General features: G+C 39.6%; 1 protein-coding gene across 1 annotated transcript in view; it reads left to right on the plus strand.

Annotated features, from left to right (window-relative positions):
* LOC135201643 (actin-related protein 3-like) overlaps positions 1–18,236 on the plus strand; it is a 127,538-nt gene that overhangs the window by 85,133 nt on the left and 24,169 nt on the right. Inside the window, exon 7 of the mRNA XM_064230740.1 lies at positions 5,038–5,256. Coding sequence (XP_064086810.1) covers positions 5,038–5,256 — 219 coding nt within the window. The remainder of the gene's footprint in view (positions 1–5,037; positions 5,257–18,236) is intronic.

Genomic DNA, 18,236 nt, shown 5'->3' on the forward strand with positions numbered 1-18,236 from the left:
ATAAATACATAAATGTTTTCCAGAGAAGAGAGAAAAAAAGAGGGCTGAACAAGTAAAGAAGTTTCTGTTTGCAGAGAGAGAGAGAGAGAGAGATGAGAGAGGAGAGAGAGCGAGAGAGAGAGAGGAGAGAAGAGAGAAGGAGAAGGAAGGAAGAGAGAGAGAGAAGTAATGGAAGAAATGGAAACCACAAATGTAATCTTATGTAACATCCTGCATCAAATTTACCTTAAATTATTATCATATTACTGTATTAATATTAGAGATTGTATTAATATAATTTCAAAATAATCTTAAACATTAGTACCCTTAAAAGTATATATATACAGACATATGTACTTCTCACACTTGCAGCCTGACATACGTAATACGTATCTTGAGGAGAGAGAGAGAGAGAGATTGTCCTTACAGTATTTAAAAGAGTGAAATGGAAAGATTATTGTATTTAAAATACTCACATATGAATTTTGTAATTGCAGTTACAGTATTACTACTATATATATAGTATTATTATTGTTGGAAAATAATAATAAACTTATCGCATACATGTACAATAAAAATGATCTCATCTTAGTAAGAGGAGGAGAGAGAGAGAGTGCATAAAAATCATTAAAATTGTTGACCATGATGTGACACTGCTCCCCTCCCGTCACATTACTTGACATATTTGATAGCTTCCTGAGTTTGAGCTTCTCTGGAGTTGATAGAAGGTAGGGAAATGGATACAGAAAGATGAAGGAAAGAAATTACAGTTTTATTATTATTATTATTATTATTATTATTATTATTATTATTATTATTATTAGTTTTATAATTATTATATTATTATTATTATTATATGTATTTTTTTATTATTATTATTTATTATTTTATTTATTTTATTTTTATTTATTTATTTTTTTCTCTATCACAGTCCTCCAATTTGACTGGGTGGTATTTATAGCGTGGGGTTCCGGGTTGCATCCTGCCTCCTTAGGAGTCCATCACTTTTCTTACTATGTGTGCCGTTTCTAGGATCCCACTCTTCTACAGGAATCCTGGAGCTACTTCAGCCTCTAGTTTTTCTAGATTCCTTTTCAGGGATCTTGGGATCGTGCTTAGTGTTCCTATGATTATGGGTACAATTTCCACTGGCATATCCCATATCCTTCTTATTTCTATTTTCAGGTCTTGATACTTATTCATTTTTTCCCTTTCTTTCTCTTCAACTCTGGTGTCCCATGGTATTGCGACATCAATGAGTGATACTTTCTTCTTGATTTTGTCTATCAACGTCACGTCTGGTCTATTTGCACGTATCACCCTATCTGTTCTGATACTATAGTCCCAGAGGATCTTTGCCTGATCGTTTTCTATCACGCCTTCAGGTTGGTGCTTGTACCACCTATTACTGCAAGGTAGCTGGTGTTTCTTGGACAGGCTCCAGTGGAGGGCTTTTGCTACTGAATCGTGCCTCTTTTTGTACTGATTCTGTGCAAGTGCCGGACATTCGCTTGCTATGTGGTTTATGGTTTCATTTTTCGTATTGCACTTCCTACATATGGGAGAGATGTAATTTCCATCTATCGTTCTTTGAACATATCTGGTTCTTAGGGCCTGATCTTGTGCCGATGTTATCATTCCTTCAGTTTCCTTCTTGAGCTCTCCCCTCTGTAGCCATTGCCACGTGTCATCGCTGGCTGGCTAGGTCTTTAGTCTGTCTCATGTATTGTCTGTGCATTGGTTTGTTGTGACATTCCTCTGTTCTGTTTGTTATTCTCCTGTCTGTATATTGGTGGGTCTTCATCTACTTTTATCAGTCCTTCTTCCCATACACTCTTGAGCCACTCGTCTTCACTGGTTTTCAGTTATTGCCCCAGTGCGCTGTTCTTGATGATGTTGTTATTATTATTACGTATTATTATTATTATTATTATTATTATTACTATTATTATTATTATTAGATATTGCTGCATCAGCTGCATTTAACTTGTAAATAGTCTTCTCTATTTTTCTAATAATTGCTTTTTCTCTGCTGTTACAACTGGCAAGTGTTGCGCCAATATTACTCATCAGGAGGAGTCAGTTTCAGGGATATTGCTTATAAATTTATTTGTCACAATAAACAAATAGGTCAAAATATGACAAATTAGTGGCCAACGTTTCTCTTGGTATCATCCGAGCATGATCACGTCAGTGGGTCGGAGCACACTGTAGTTGCTGTTAAGATCTACTCAGTATATAGTGGCAGGTCAGCAGGGGGTCAACCGCTAGCTGAGTTTTCATTGGTTGGTGGCGCAATGCATTCCTGCTATTGGTTGAAGGAAGTTTTCTTCGAGACACTTCTCGTCACTGAAGGTCGCTCTGTTGCAGCCTAGCAGACCGTTGAGGCTGGGCATGACTTCCCTGGGCGTTGTGTCATGATGGCTCGCGTTGTCATTGGCTGCTGGGCTGCTTGTCTCATCTGGTATTCTTTGATCGGGGGTATCGCTCGGTCTGGTATTACTTGTACTATTATTCATACACATAAGTCTCCTTAAGTTGGTGGGGAGGAAGAGCACTTCCTGCGTCATATTTAATGAGGGTTTCTCTTGCTGTATGAGGAGTGCCTCGAGCAGTCGCAAATGTCGCTGGTCAGGAGCCCTTCCTATTATCTTAATATTCTTGATAATACCAATGAAGAGCCTCGAGAGGTCTTGCCCACCCAGGGAACTCAGGCCCCCAGGGTGGGATGTGACTCTCGTCCTTAGGAGTTTGACTCGAAGACCCTTCGAGCCACTCCGAGAGTCATCAGACAGGGATCTGACCCTCAAGACCCTCTTCTTGCTGGCCCTGGCATCAGCGAAGAGAGTAGGGGAACTTCATGGTTTTTCTTTCGATGTAAAACATATGAGGGGATGGGGATCTGTTACGCTCTATTTCGTCCCGGACTTCGTAGCAAAGACTCGGAAACCTTCGGTCCCTGACGACTGGTTCGAGTCATTCACGATTCCCTCCCTGAAGGACTTCACTGACGATGATGCGAATGAGATGCTGCTTTGTCCTGTGAGGGTGCTATGGCGCTATCTGAAGAGAACTCGGCTCCTAAGGCCTGAGTGTCGACGCCTCTTCGTTAGCACCGGGGTTACCAAGAAGGAGGTGTCCAAGAACACTCTTTCGTTCTGGCTTCGTGAGGTAATCAGGAGGGCGTACGCTGCGGATAGGAGTGACGACACCCGTACCCCTTGTCCGAGAGCCCACGAAGTCAGAGGTATTGGTCCAACCTTTGCGTTTCGCAAGAACTTCTCTGTGGCACAGGTCCTGAAGGCAGGGGTTTTGGGCCAACCAGACCACCTTCACATCTTTTTATCTTCAGGATATTGCCCACAGGTCCTTGGATACCTTCTCCTTGGGACCTGTGGTGGCTGCTCAACAAGTTGTGTAACTTACCCAGCATCCTAGCAGACAGAACAGCATCGCATCCTTTTGTGACTGCATGAATGGACGAGTGAAAGAGAGTGTGACTGGCTTCTCTTCCTCCTCTTTTCCTCTCCTCTACCTATGGGCAGAGGGCCGCGGTCATCACTACGCTGGACCGGAGGCAGATGCAGGTAAGCTACGCTACTGAGCTCCGTCTTATCCCTTTCAGTAGGGATAGGAGCAGTTATCCACCACTCCCCTAACAAGGGGGGGAGTGGATGCCAACAAGAGACAAACCCATGACTTCATATTTGGCTCTTGAAGTAGGAACTAGTTCTTGCTTTTTATTCATAAGAGGCACGCTTGCCTCCCTCTTATGAATTTGGTCCAGAAGTCTGACCATTGATCCTGCGGTGCACACCCCAATCAGCTGGGCAGAGGCTAGGATCCCTCCCTTTGCTCTTACCACCAGGGAGGGAACCAAGATCAGATGAACGCCAGTCTGTTCATAAGACTCAGATTCCACCCACCAATAAGTGAGTCTTCCTATTGTTAAAGGACCGATGGTTTGTATTACGTATCGGAACAAATCACAACTTGTCAAAAATTGTATTTTTCCTAACTATACAAACCTGAGGTCCTTTACACATAGTCCCACCTCATGCCACCCCTCACTCTGTTTCCTGGGCCTAAAGTTAAGTGATTCTTCACCTCTCAGTCGTGCAGGACCACCGACTGTCGGACAAGCAGTTAACTACCGAACCTCCTTGTTCGAAGCTTACGACCGGTTCCAGCTGCCGTTGATTATATTCCTATTGTTAAAGGACCTCAGGTTTGTATAGGTAGGAAAAATATAATTTTTGACATTGTGATTTTTTCCATGCTTTGAAAGTTACGAACTGGAGAGAATTTCACAGGAGCAGCATCTGACAGAGGTTCATAAAGTAAACAATGCACTGCACTCTACCATCTATTGAAAAAATAGACACTTAATATATAGAAAATTGGAGTTCATTACAGACCGAGTTCAATTTGGAAGATAGAAATAAGTAGGAATATTTTATGGTTATGAATGAGGATTCTCATGACTGTAAGAAGAATACATGGTAGTTATTCAGGAGGAGTTAAAGAAATAGGTTCTACTTCTTCCTTGTGTTTTTCTGTTCTTTGCACTAATTCTTGCTAGCAGAATAGGCACTTAGACCAGACTTTGGACTTGTGACTCTCCCTGTCTGTTTGTATCTATGAAGTTCTAGTCTCAATTTCTTTTCCTCCCAAGGCTATCTATGTGTTTTGTTTTATTATTTGTTAATATTCACCTGGAGAACACTGTGGAAAAAGTAGTGACATGTGAGCCTTTTATACATGTGAAATTTTTTTGTCCATGGGATTAATGAGTTTCCTTCAGTTTTTATTATAATTTGTCACATCATTGGCTAAAAAAAAGAAAGAAAAATTTCATCAGAAAGTTAAGTGGGATCATCAGAAAGTAATGTTTGACTTTTATTGCTCTTCAGTAGGCATTACATTCATTTGGGTTTGGAATTTTTTAGGGACTGTCTAGACTTAGCTGAGCTGCACTTGTGTTGTAAAATTAATGAGAAATTTGATTAGAAATGTAAAGAAATATTGCAACTAAACTGTACCCCAATTGTCTTTCAGTTTGCCAATCCAGATTTCACAACTCCAATTAGTGAGGTGGTTGACAATGTTATTCAGAATTGTCCCATTGATGTGAGAAGACCACTATACAAGAATATTGTTCTCTCTGGTGGATCAACAATGTTTAAGGACTTTGATCGCCGTCTACAACGAGACTTGAAGAGAATTGTGGATGCACGCTTACGTATCACTGAGCAACTTAGTGGTGGTCGAATTAAGGTAAGAGGAACTGACAGTAATAAGAACTTTATGTAGAGGGAATGAGATGTAGGTGAATGTATGAATTACACATTACTTGTTAGACATAATAAAATGATAAAGCTGGCTTGATAATGATGGGTGACATCACCATGGTAGTAGCTTGCATCAACAAGCAAGGGGAGATTGCCTTCCTTACTCTACACAAATTGGCACAGCCTGTGCGCAGGTAGGTCGACTGCTAGTCTGTCAATCTGATTGCAAAGTACACTCCTGGTGAGAGGAGTGTGATGGCAGATCAGTTCAGTTGCAGAGGACAGGTTATAGGGACAAATGGTTCCTATATCCTCCTGTGGCAGTGACTGACCTGTTTGCCACCCAGATTGATAGAAAGCTCCTATTACAATGTTAGATATAGGTTAGTGTTTGAGGATGCCTTCTGTCCCTCATGGGACCGCTGGGATGTCTAGGTCCACCAACCATTCTTCCTGATTTGTGAGATGATTAGTTGTGTGTGGTTCTTTCTGTGGATTGGAATAAGATATGTGGCTGTGTTGGCTCCAAACCTTAAATGGTAACTTGATCTGCTGGTTGTTTTGGTCGAGGCACACAATGAGCACTCTCACTGACCCATACTTCTTCACTGGCTCCACTTGTTAATGTTCCACCTGTCCAAGACAGTTCTGTCAAATCACAGCTAAAGACTAATTTTACAGATCCTGTGAGTGAGAGGCATTAGACAGCCAGGAATCACTGATAATAGTGTATTAAGGGAAGATGTTAAGTTATGGAGGAGTTATGGTTTGACAACATCTTAGAGAGAGAGAGAGAGAGAGAGAGAGAGAGAGAGAGAGAGAGAGAGAGAGCGAGGATAGAGAGAGAGAGAGAGAGAGAGAGAGAGAGAGAGAGAGAGAGAGAGAGAGAGAGAGAGAATGTTGTTGTTGGTGAGCTGTTGTGGTTTCTTGGTGGTGGTGTTGTGGATGTAGTCCTTGCTTGTTGTTGTGGTTGTAGGCCTTGTTTGTTGTTGTGGTTGTAGGCCTTGTTTGTTTGTTGTGTTGTGGTTCTTGGTTGTCGCATTGTTGGGTGTGTGTTGGTTTGCGGCTGCTGTTGTCGTCTCAGTGAGCTTGTCCAGGGGATAGCACAGCATAGCCCTGAATATCTGGAGTGGGGGTGAGTACTTGTGTTTGTGTTTTTTATTCTGTGTAAGTCAATTGTCCTGCATTTTTCTGTAGCGTGTAGAGGAAAGTGTGGCTTAGGGTGAGTTTGGCAGCCGGATTGGTTAAGTTAATGTGTGGTGGGGGTGGGGGGTTTGCCCGCTTGTTTTTTGAGCTTGTGATCCCACCACAGTGTCATTGATGGATCTTTCTCTCTCTCTCTATGCGAAACTATTATTTTGCAGGTTGTAGACTTCTAGTCTCCCATTGCTGAGGCAAACTCCTCTCAATCTCTGAGGTAAAGGACTATATTGCTCTGCCTTTCCCAGGCTTTCAAACTGAAGGGCATGAACCTCTTGTTCTCATGGGAGTTACCCATGCTTATGAAGACTTTGAATAGTTTACCCACATTCCAAAATTAGGCCTCCAGTATTGGATGTCTTTCTTGGCATTTGTAACCCCTCTAAGGTGCTGTTCAATCTCCCGAGAGAGGCTTTGAATAGAGACTACCCTCAGGAATGCCTTTCTGCTAGTTTTTGCATCAAGCATTTGGAGGGTTGGCATGGTCTTCCATTTTTGTTCTTTCCAAATTTGTGATGAAAATTCAGAACCCATTAGTTCTTGACCTGAGGTTTCAGAGCTTCACGATCTTATCTGAAACTTGTGAGGATGAGATGTTTTTGTAAGTCCTGTGGACTGTTACTCGAACAGGACTTGACATCTTAAGGGGAGCCAACACCATAAGGCCCATTATACAGAGAGTGCTTCATTCAACCTTGTGATTGAAAGGATTTGCTTAAAACTTTTACCACTTATTATACAGCTAATACTGAAAAAATACAGGTGGGAAATAATGACATTTGAACTCTTCAAGTTCATAATTTTGCAGTTAAAAAATATTTTGAAACATCTTAAATAATATAAAAAAAACTTGCACTCAAAAATAATTTTTCCCACTTGTAATTACAGATACTATATATGTAAGTGTTTACATAATAAAAAATATGGAATGTTAGTCCATATATATAAAAAGTCTAAAACTAAAGAGGTCAACCAGATTGCTTGCAGGAATGTGATCAGACTAGAGACGCTAAAGATGACGTTATACAATAAGTATGTAAGCTAAGATAACATGCCGTCACCTGTAGTCATTCAATTGTTTATAAACATTAGTCCAAGCTCCCTGCTTGAGACAACTACCCCGACCTATTATTCAAACGGCCTACGTGATCTGTAGCGTGTCTCATTCGATTGTGTGTTCGTATGAAACCATGTCATTGTATGTATGTTCATATGTTCGAACTACTGTCTGTTCCTTCATACTTGTAACAGAGATGGTAGACAGGAGAACAGAGTTAGCTATCGTCATTAGAAGACCTGTACCTCTTTACCTAAGCTTTATCATGTAGAGGAATAGGATTAGCCATCATCATTGGCAGAAGCGATCAAGCTATCGTCATAGAAGACTTGTACGATCATATCTGAAATCTTCATCATGTAAAACTTCAGAAGATTATACTATTTTATACCTTGTGTTTTCTACAAGAACCTCACCGAACCATGAGTTCAACACATCGTCGTAAAGATAATACCGACTTCGTAAGTGATCTACAAAACCCAGACACTCCATTGAGGATGGAAGTGCAATACCAACCGACTTAGCGTATAGATTATCGCTAGTCTAACATTACCTCATAGGGCGCCTTATCATACAAGGCACAAGCCCTAATATATAGTTCTTATACAAGATGTAAAAAGTTTAATTGAATTTGGTTCAGTCATCTTGGAGATTGACACATTTATTTAAAAAAAAAAAAAAAGTTTTGAGGAAAGCTTATTTTGTAATAACTGTGAAACTATGCCAGTTAGAAAGCTGATTTTTGCACTGTTTCATCATACTATAAGAAATATGCCCTGAAATTTACAATATAATATGATGAATAGAACTGTGCTCTCTTGATTTTTACATATTACTTAAAACTTGCATTTTTGGGAAATGCTGATGTTTAAGGCCTCATTTATAAGTAAATGACTTTCTACCCAATGGTTGAAGGTTATTTCCTTCTAATTTTTAGCTCTTATTCTTCAGATAATACTGAATAGACACAATTCTTTTTTCAGTCATCTCGGAGATCGGAACATTTAGTTAAAAAAAAAAAAAATGTAAATATTAAAAGAGCATTATTTCTGTATTAAAAAATCTGAAACAATGAGAAATATTAAGGTTCCTGAAGCCAGTTATCCATCTCTATAAGCAATTTTCTCTTATTACAGTAACGCAAAGAAAATGGGATATTTTAATGGGGAACAATTATTTTTGAATAAATCTTATTGTCACATTCGTTTTTCATGCCTTTATACAATTTGTCGTTAACAATGCCTTAAAAACAATGAACAAAGTTGTTCATGAACCAATCTAAACATTCTTGGTCTAGCAATAACATTTCTAGATATGTTTATGTATTGTAAAACGGCCCAGAACAGTGTATCTCTCAAACTTTATCCAATGTAGGATTATGACATGTTTATTACAATATGTCGTTCACAAACGATGAACAAAATTGTCCATAAAATAGTCCAAAACAGTTAATAACTTTCCTGATCTTACCCTGTTTTATTCATACAGACTTTCTTTTATAAGCCTTTCTCAGTTTGTGGTTGACAGTGTCATACAAGCGATGTACAGAATCGTCAATAAACCCATTGAAAAATTATTTTAGCATTATTGCTTCAGAATATTTTTGTTTAGACATAAAGCAGAGGAAAACTGTTAAGAACTAAAATTCGATAATTCCTTGAAATTCGGCAGTTGGCACTCCCCTCAATCCTGATTGAAAAAACTTGTTCATGTTCACTGTCAGGCACCAGTAGGAGGAGGTGTCCAATGTTATAATTTATATTTTTTATTTATTTATTTGTTAATTTTTTTTTTTACAAATATTACTTTCCAAACATTACCTTCCAAACGTATCTTCCATGCAGAGACTGGGATGACAGGTTCCCCTAATCTCTTCCCAGAGTAATGCCCCAACCTTAACTATAGCTCTGGTAGAATGTCTAATCAGCCCCTGCACCAGTAAATCTCAGGCTGTATCAGGTTACAGGAGTCAGTTTGCCTTTTGTCACATGTTTTTTCACATTATCAAGTATAGAATAGCAAGACTAGCAGAAGTTCTGAACTCATAGTACTGCTACAAAAACATCCCTTCTAAAAAATATCCTGTGTATGGTAAGGTTTACTTACTTTTCAGGAAAAACCTTCAATCATTTCTAAAGTAATTTGCATTTTTCTTAGATATAGATATGTAGGCCTGCATCATAAACTGCCCTGCCTCAAACAAAACCGATATCTTTCCTAGTAGTCCTGTAGCCAACAGTATATCAACCATGAGCTTTTACTTGAAGAATCGTATGTAAGATTTAAGTTTGTATGTCTTAGAACTACTCGTATGCAGTTTACCTTGAAGAATGGTAGTTTTTCCATACCATTAACACTCATTTTAGTTCCAGCTCTTTATATACAGTAGTAGATTGCGCCTCAGTGGCGTGGTTGGTATGGTGTTGGCGTCCCACCTCGGTGGTCACGAGTTTGATTCTCGGCCATTCCATCGAGGAGTGAGAGATGTGTATTTCTGGTGATAGAAGTTCACTCTCGACGTGGTTCGGAAGTCACGTAAAGCCGTTGGTCCCCATGCAACGTAAAAACATCATACAAGCAAACAGTAGTAGATTGCCTCCTGTACACAACAAATGTCCATGTATCTTATACCTTAATATTTCTACGATTTCTAATATTAATTGGAGTTAATACCACTGAACTTGGTATATTCCTATTTTCTCCGGGGATCCCTTGCACTCCTGACTGACTTAGAGGTTGTTGGGTACTTGGGCCATTTTGTGTATGGAAACAAGTTATTTTGGAACTGTCTTCTTCATATGTATTATATTCCTTTACTGATAAACTCAACTTGCCTTGCAAGTTTGTCATAGCTTGGGACTGGCTGTTGATAGGTTATTAACTCATTTTGAGTTTCATAACCCACAGGCTGGGAATGTGTGGATGAATATGTGTGGTATATTAATATTAGTAGATATACAAGGAAAGAAGAGAATGTGTAGAGTTTAGGCCTAGCTGTTCAGTGTATCTGTTAAGGAGCAAAGGGAAATGGGCATATATGTACTTGGAAAACATGATTTAATTTTAAGAAGGAACTTTACATTTTTTTTTTTTTTTTTTTTGGTAGTATATACATAATTTGGTGGTTGATGCCTTGGCTAATCTTATGTTTGTTTTAATGCAAATGCGTACAGGCAGCCCCCGGTTAACGACAGGTTTCTGTTCCTTAGGGCCTGACGCTAACTGAAAATCACTGCTAACCAAAATTCAAAAGTCTATGGGTGTCACAATCCACCTTACGGTGCCTTGGACTTGTTAATGATGCCTTAGAGCAGACAGTGTCACAGTCAGATATTTTGCTTTAATATCTAATAACTCTTTAATGAAAATGTGGAATTTCACTTACCTAATCATTTACTATGATCTGCATGGTAGTTCTACAAATTTTTAATGTCAGATTTGATGAACTTAGTGGTAAATCTTGGCCTAGTATATGAGGGAGAGAGAGAGAGAGTGAGTCACCTTTTTCAGACTGCTAACGTTTCCTCCATCTCTTTATTTATCATATCTTTTAGTAGAATGAGTTAGAAAAGCAAAAGAGAATGATAAAAGTATCGTTAGTAACATTATAATCGTTGCTTAAACGCTACAGCCATAAACAACTGAACGATAACATTTGTTTTGCTACAACAACCAAACTGAATCTGATAACAATGTTTTGCTTACATTTCAGCTATCGTAGTTATGTTACAAATGGCGTTAATTAAGTAGAACACGACTTGAATATTTTTGCATTATACCTTTTATTTGCTCTAGAGAAAATATTGGCAAGGAAATATAGTAGTATTGCTAAATTTAAGCTGGAGTTGTAGCTGAACCTGAGAAAAAAAAATGTTCACACTGCTAATGACTGTAAATTATCGTTTGTTAGCAACATGGATGGAACTCTACTGCAAATAATAGTGGAGAAAAAGTATTTTGATAAAATACACTGACCATGAAAGAACTCATTTTGTTGTTGTTTTCACATCGATTAAAGATAAAACAGGTAAATCTCATATATTACAGTAATACCCCGAACTCACACGAAGTTAGATTCCAGATCCCCTCGTGTAGTGGGAAGTTTCGTGTAAGTTTGGTACGGGCTCTAAAAATGCTAATAAATGCTTGCTTCTAGAGTTTGAACACTAAATATGACCCTAATCATGGTCCCTAAGTATTAAGCTAACTTTTAAAGGAAATTAAAGTTGCTGTAATTTAATTTAAAAGTTAGTTTAATACATTACCCTTAAATAAGAAATAACTGGTTGGCATAAAAATACTTACAGTAGCTACTACATACATGCATATCTATTTTTGTATGTATACTAACGTTACCCCTAATTCATGAGATGCCATTTTCTTTTTCCCGCAGGGTAAAAGAATTTTTCTTTGAGTCACTAGGTAAACTTCATTAGTCAGCCATAAAGAAGGTACACAATTCAGTGAAATATAGAAAACATGTATGCACATACGTAATCATGTACTAGTGTGGTGGCTAACTATGAGAGAGAGAGGGAGAGAGAGAAATACATGTCATATCGTATGAGGTAAAACTGGAGGGGTATCATCTTTAAAAAGTGCCAATAGGATCACATCTTCTGAAAGTTCGTGAACTGTATGTGCTGTAATTACATAATGTAGTACATACAGATTGTACCAGCACTTTTCTCCGAGGTTAAGATAGTAAATTTCACAGAACGACAACTCTGTTATGCCTCTGATATGTTTTACTAGTTGATCATGAAGGTCTTATATAGTGACAAATACTGTGAATTATGTACTGCCTTTGTATATATTTTCAAAAATATAAACATACACAGAATCTCTATACTGATTTTACACTTAAAAGCATGAAAACTTATACTAATTGTATTATACTAGGACGTACTTCAGAAATTAAACAAAAGTTTTTGATGGGATATCATCTTTGAAAAGTGCTGTAATTTTGTGAATTGTTATTGCATCTTATAAAAGTACGTACATGCACTAACTGTAGGTGCTGTAATTACCTTTGTATCATATTTATGTATGTACAAAAATTAAAATACATTTGTAAAAAAGATTTTATACAGAAAAGCTTTAAAACCTAAAAATTTACATAATAAATTAAACATAACACTTTGCAGGGTTTTGCAGTGATTATGTTTAATGAAAAATTTGTGCTGTTGTGAATTTGTGCAATTTGAATCGTGTAAGTTCGGGGTATTACTGTATAAAATAGGATGAGAATAACAAATTGAATCCGTTTTTTTTTTTTACACAAAAAAACATGCTCCCGACAACATCTATCGATGAAAAAAATATGAGTTCATAACAAGACATTTAAGTCATATTTAAACTTGAAAGCACTTCATATAATGGAAAATACCCTTGTCCCATAAATGGTTTCTAGAGATCTATTTACGCCAAATAGAAGAAAATCACTCTTAGTCGAGTTAAATAGGGCAAAACAAACCTGCCTCTACCCTCAGCTTATTTTTCCTAATCAAAACTTTGATTGCCTTGTTGGTATTTTATAATACTACTATAGTAATATGAGACCACTGTATCCAATGATACTCTATGTAAAGTAAAGCTTTAATAGAGCCAAGCAAAAGATGCATATTAATTGTGTTTGTATTTTATGAGAGGGTGTCAACACTTGCGTTAAGTACTGATAACCAGACAATGGCGCCATCTATTAACCCTTAAACGCCTATTGGACGTATTTTACGTCGAGATAAATTGTCTGTCAGGTGCCGATTGGACGTATTTTACGTCAACATAGAAAAGTTTTTTTAAAAAATTCGCGGAAAAATACTTATAGGCCTACCAGCCGAAAACTTTTGAATCACTCGCCTTGGGGGATGCTGGGAGTACATGGATCAAGGTGTTGTTTTGTTTACAATCGTTACGCAGGCGCGCAAGCGCGAATTTTTTTCTTATCGCACTAAAAAGTATCAGTGACACATCTCAGAAATTATTTCGTCACTTTGACATAATTTTTGCACCATTTTAAATTAGCCGTCACATGGAGTATTATATATGAAAATGTGCGGAATTTCATGTAGAATGCAAGAAAAAATACTCATGATTGTAGCTTTTAGGAGTTTTGAAATATTTTCATATAAATAAGGATAAGTGCCAAAATTTCAACCTTCGGTCAACTTTGACTCTACTGAAATGGTCGAAAACGCAATTGTAAGCTAAAACTCTTAAATTTTAGTAATATTCAATCATTTACCTTCATTTTGCAACAAATTGGAAGTCTAGCACAATATTTCGATTTATGGTGAATTTATGAAATAAAACTTTCCTTACGTCCGCGCGGTAACTCTTCCAAAAAAATCATACGTGCGATTGTCGTAATGTTTGCACTATTTTAAATTAGCCGTTACATAAAGTTTTATGTGAAAATGTGCGCAATTTCATGCACAATACATCTAAAAACAACCTTGGTTGTAGCTTTTATCAGTTTTGAAATATTTTCATATAAATAACGATAAGTGCCAAAATTTCAACCTTTGGTCAAATTTGACTCTACCGAAATGGTCAAAAAACGCAATTGTAAGCTAAAACTCTTATATCTTAGTAATATTCAATCATTTATCTTCATTTTGCAACAAATTGGAAGTCTCTAGCACAATATTTAGATTTATGGTGATCTATGAAAAAAAAAAAAAAATTTTCCTTACGTCCGCGCGGTAACTCTTCCGAAAAAATCATACGTGCGATTGTCGTAATGTTTGCACCATTTTAAATTAGCCGTTACATAAAGTTTTATATGTGAAAATGTGCGCAATTTCATGTAGAATACAACCAAAAATAATTGAAGGTTGTAACTTTTCTCATTTTTGAAATATTTGCATATAAATCACGATAAATAGAAAAAAAAACCACGTTTGGTCAACTTTGACTCTACTGAAATGGTCGAAAAACGCAATTGTAAGCTAAAACTTATATTCTAGTAATATTCAATCATTTACCTCCATTTTGCAACAAATTGGAAGTCTCTAGCACAATATTTCGACTTATTGTGAATTTATGAAAAAAAACATTTTGCCTTACGTCCGTGCGGTAACTCTTCTGAAAAAAATCATACATGCGATTGTCGTAGTGTTTGCACCATTTTAAATTAGCCGTTACATAAAGTTTTATATATGAAAATGTGCGCAATTTCATGTAGAATACAACCCACAATAATTGAAGGTTGTAGCGCTTCTCTTTTGAAATATTTGCATATAAATCACAATAAATAGAAAAAAAACCATGTTTGGTCAACTTTGACTCTACCGAAATGGTTGAAAAACGCAATTGTAAACTGAAACTCTTACAGTCTAGTAATATTCAGTGATTTATCTTCCTTTTGAAATAAATTCAAAGTCTCTAGCATAATATTTAGATTTATGGTGAATTTTTAAAAAAAACTTTCTGGGCTCAACCTGTGTCGCTACGTGAAATGGTTCCTTTGATACTCATTTCTAAGGCATAAATATTGCTATATATACCAGAGAAAAAAGAGAAACGATAGTGCCAGAATATCCTGGCTCGCTCACCTTTTAATTAAAGGTGTCAGTATAGTAAAAGAGCGAGTAGATACCACTACCAGAGGTCCCTTGCCATTTAGTCTCCTCCTCACCTACAGAGGAGCCGAACTAAGGCCCTGCTACCCGCTACTACTACGGTGAGCATCTTTGTCGTCATTCCTTTCGATAGCATTGTCGACGCCACACGCGTTTTTGTTCTGTGCTGTTTTTTCGCTAGGAATTTTATCCTTTGTTTCCAAAATGGCTCAACAAGCTTTAGATCCCTTTTTATGAGGATCTTCTACGTTTTTTACGTGTTTTGAGTCTTAGAAGTGCAGTAGCGGGAGCTCCATTGTTCTCGTGCCGCCTTCTCTCGGCTTGTCGGCCGCATGGCGGTTTCACGTGCTCCATTTGGTCCCCCATACCATTTGGACCCTACTATGTTCAGCTGTATATTCATATATATTTCTTCCTATTAATGCAGTTAGCTTTGTTTTTTACATACTAGTCCTTTCACGGGGGTTTTTACTCCGACCGCATGTTTCGGATCTTAGCCTAGCCTGATTAGATCTCGATTCTCTGTGGTTTGGAGTTTTTGGCCCTCATACCTTTACGTTAGGACCTTGTCCCTTCATAATCTTGTCCTACTGCCCCCTAGTCGCCTGCACCCCGATTCTTTCGGTACAGCATACTGACTAGCCGCTATGAGTGGCGCGGCTAACACACCCAAATCTTCGGATTTGCGATTAGCCTACCCACTCTAGGACAACATCTTTCTCTCATTCTTATATTTATTTCATTATTTCCCCTCCATGTTAGGCTTGCTAGCTATCTTATTGTTAATTTATTTATATTTTATGTTGCTAAGCTGTGCGGATTTTGGTTGGCCTATAGGCCTTCCTAGTTTGACTGGCCCTTCACATCGCATGTCTGTTCACCCGGCTGAGAGGGTTTCCAGTTGATCACGTACAAGCCACCCTCTCTCTCTCTCTCTCTCTCTCTCTCTCTCGCTCTCTCTTCTCTGTCGTCTCTCTCTCTCTCTCTCTCTCTCTCTCTCTCTCTCTCTCTCTCTCTCTCTCTCTCTCTCTCTTGGAACTATTCCGAAGGTTGTCGATGATACTCGTATCATTTTACTTACAGGTTACCTGTTGTCATGAAGGGGGCTGCACGCAGTGCTCCAAGACCCCTGCGGCCATGAGGTGTGCCGTTCTCACGCCGGGTGTGCAGTGAGGGTGGACGACTTCACCGTGTGGCACCACGAGAACTGCTCCGTGTGCTACAGTCTAGTGAATGAAGCCTCCGCTGAGGTATGTCGCATTTCACGCCATTTTTATATTGATACAATGAGTCTCATTTATACTGGTTTTGGTTTTTATACTGAGTTAATTCTGTCTCTAATTTTAAGTACTAATACTAACCCCTCTTACAGGGCCTGGAAGTGGTCCGGGCAGCAGCGCTGACCTCCCTGAAAGCCTGGGTCGGAGGGTTCGGGAGGAACTCTACCAAGGGACGCCCCTACATCCTGGCCCAGGACATGGCGGATCTCATCTTCCCTGGAGCAAAGAAGGGCTCGGTGGTGGATCCGGAGGTAGCTGCTCCCCTCATTGCCAATATCCAAGCCATGGTCGCACTCCCGAACGACGGTGCCATCGCCGAAGAGGTCACGGGCGAGGTTGTGGCTCTCGACCTGGATTTAGAGCCCATGACTGTTGACGTCATGGGCAACGGTAAGGGTGTTAGTCAGGCAGGTCGTGTAGGGGCTCAGGGGCTTTCCTTGAGCCCTTCCTTATCCTCTCTTCCTTCTACTTCCACTTCTTTCCAGGGTTTCACAGAGAAGCATAGGTCAGTTAGACCAAAGACTACTTCAGTGATCCCCAAAGTGAAGTCTTCTACAGACTTCAAACCCAAAACCAAGACCCTGCCAAAGAAGTCGAGCTCTTCCCTTGTCACTAAGCCGCCGGCTCACCATCCCGGGGCTGACAAGGCGAAGGCTATCCCTTCTTCCAAGCCTTCCAAACATAGACCTCATAAGGAGAAAGCCCAGTCTTCCTTTGACCCTGAGGCTCTCTCCTCTACTATCCTGGAACAGGTGGGCAACGTCGTCGGGAACTTGGTCCAGACCAAGTTCCAGGAGATGTTTTCCCAACTCTCCAATACAGTCGAGGCTTCGGGCCAGTCGATCCAATCCCTGACGGAGAGGGTTGCGGCCCAGGAGAATGCTATGACGGGCATCCGGGATACCTTGGCGGCAGGGCATTCTCAGTCTGGCCAAGCGGCCCTACCTTCGCTTATGCCAGACTCGTCCAACCTCCCCCCGTTTAAGCCCAACAACCCTTGGAGGGTGGCGGCATACGCGCCATTCTCGGAGGGTATGCTATCCATTGAGGGTTGTGGAACTTGAAGGCTTGAGGACTTCGAGTTCTACCCCAAAAATCTCCAACCCCCGTTCATGGGCTACGTCCGCCTAACTGACGCAGCCATGATGAGGGAGGATAAAGTCCCAAAAGAGACTGTTATCCTTCCCCGGGAATAGGCTCAGCAGGCTTGGTTACGGAGCTTGGCGGAGTGGGAGTGCGAAAATACTCGCCTCACCGCTTTCAGCCCCTTCACCATTTTCACAACGGTGGAGGGCACGCCACTCCCTCTCACACTTAAAGTGGTGGAAGCCACCTACCAAGCAGCTCTGAAGGACAAGCCAATGCCTCAGCTCCGGGAAACAGAGCCAACCTCCCTCCTAATCCCGGGTTCTGAGAACTACTTTGAAGGGGCAGCTCCTACTTTCACCGTAGGTAAGCTCAAACCAGACTCTGCCACAGCACTGTTCAGTGAGCAGTTACCGAGGCTCTCGGAAAACCTTATCCTGACGGAGTATGACGCCCGGACTAGGCTAAGCAGGTCCCTCAGCTCCTTGACGATGGCGGAAATGACGGCTCTTGTTTATGAACAAGAACCATTATTTAAGGTTATGGCTAAGTCGCTACTGCATACAATGCAGTACGACTTCTATGACTTTGTCATTGCAAGGCGGAACTGTAGGAAGCATGTTCTGGCGAAAGCCACCATCCGCCACAAACCGAACAAATTGATCGCCTCATCCATATGGGGCACAAATCTCTTCCCCAACCCCGTCGTGATGGAGGTTATATACGAGGCCTCCAAAGTAAACTAGAGCTTGAAGATCCG

The sequence above is a fragment of the Macrobrachium nipponense genome, chromosome 28 (genome assembly GCF_015104395.2).
Source record: "Macrobrachium nipponense isolate FS-2020 chromosome 28, ASM1510439v2, whole genome shotgun sequence".
NCBI classification, from domain to species: Eukaryota; Metazoa; Arthropoda; class Malacostraca; order Decapoda; family Palaemonidae; genus Macrobrachium; species Macrobrachium nipponense.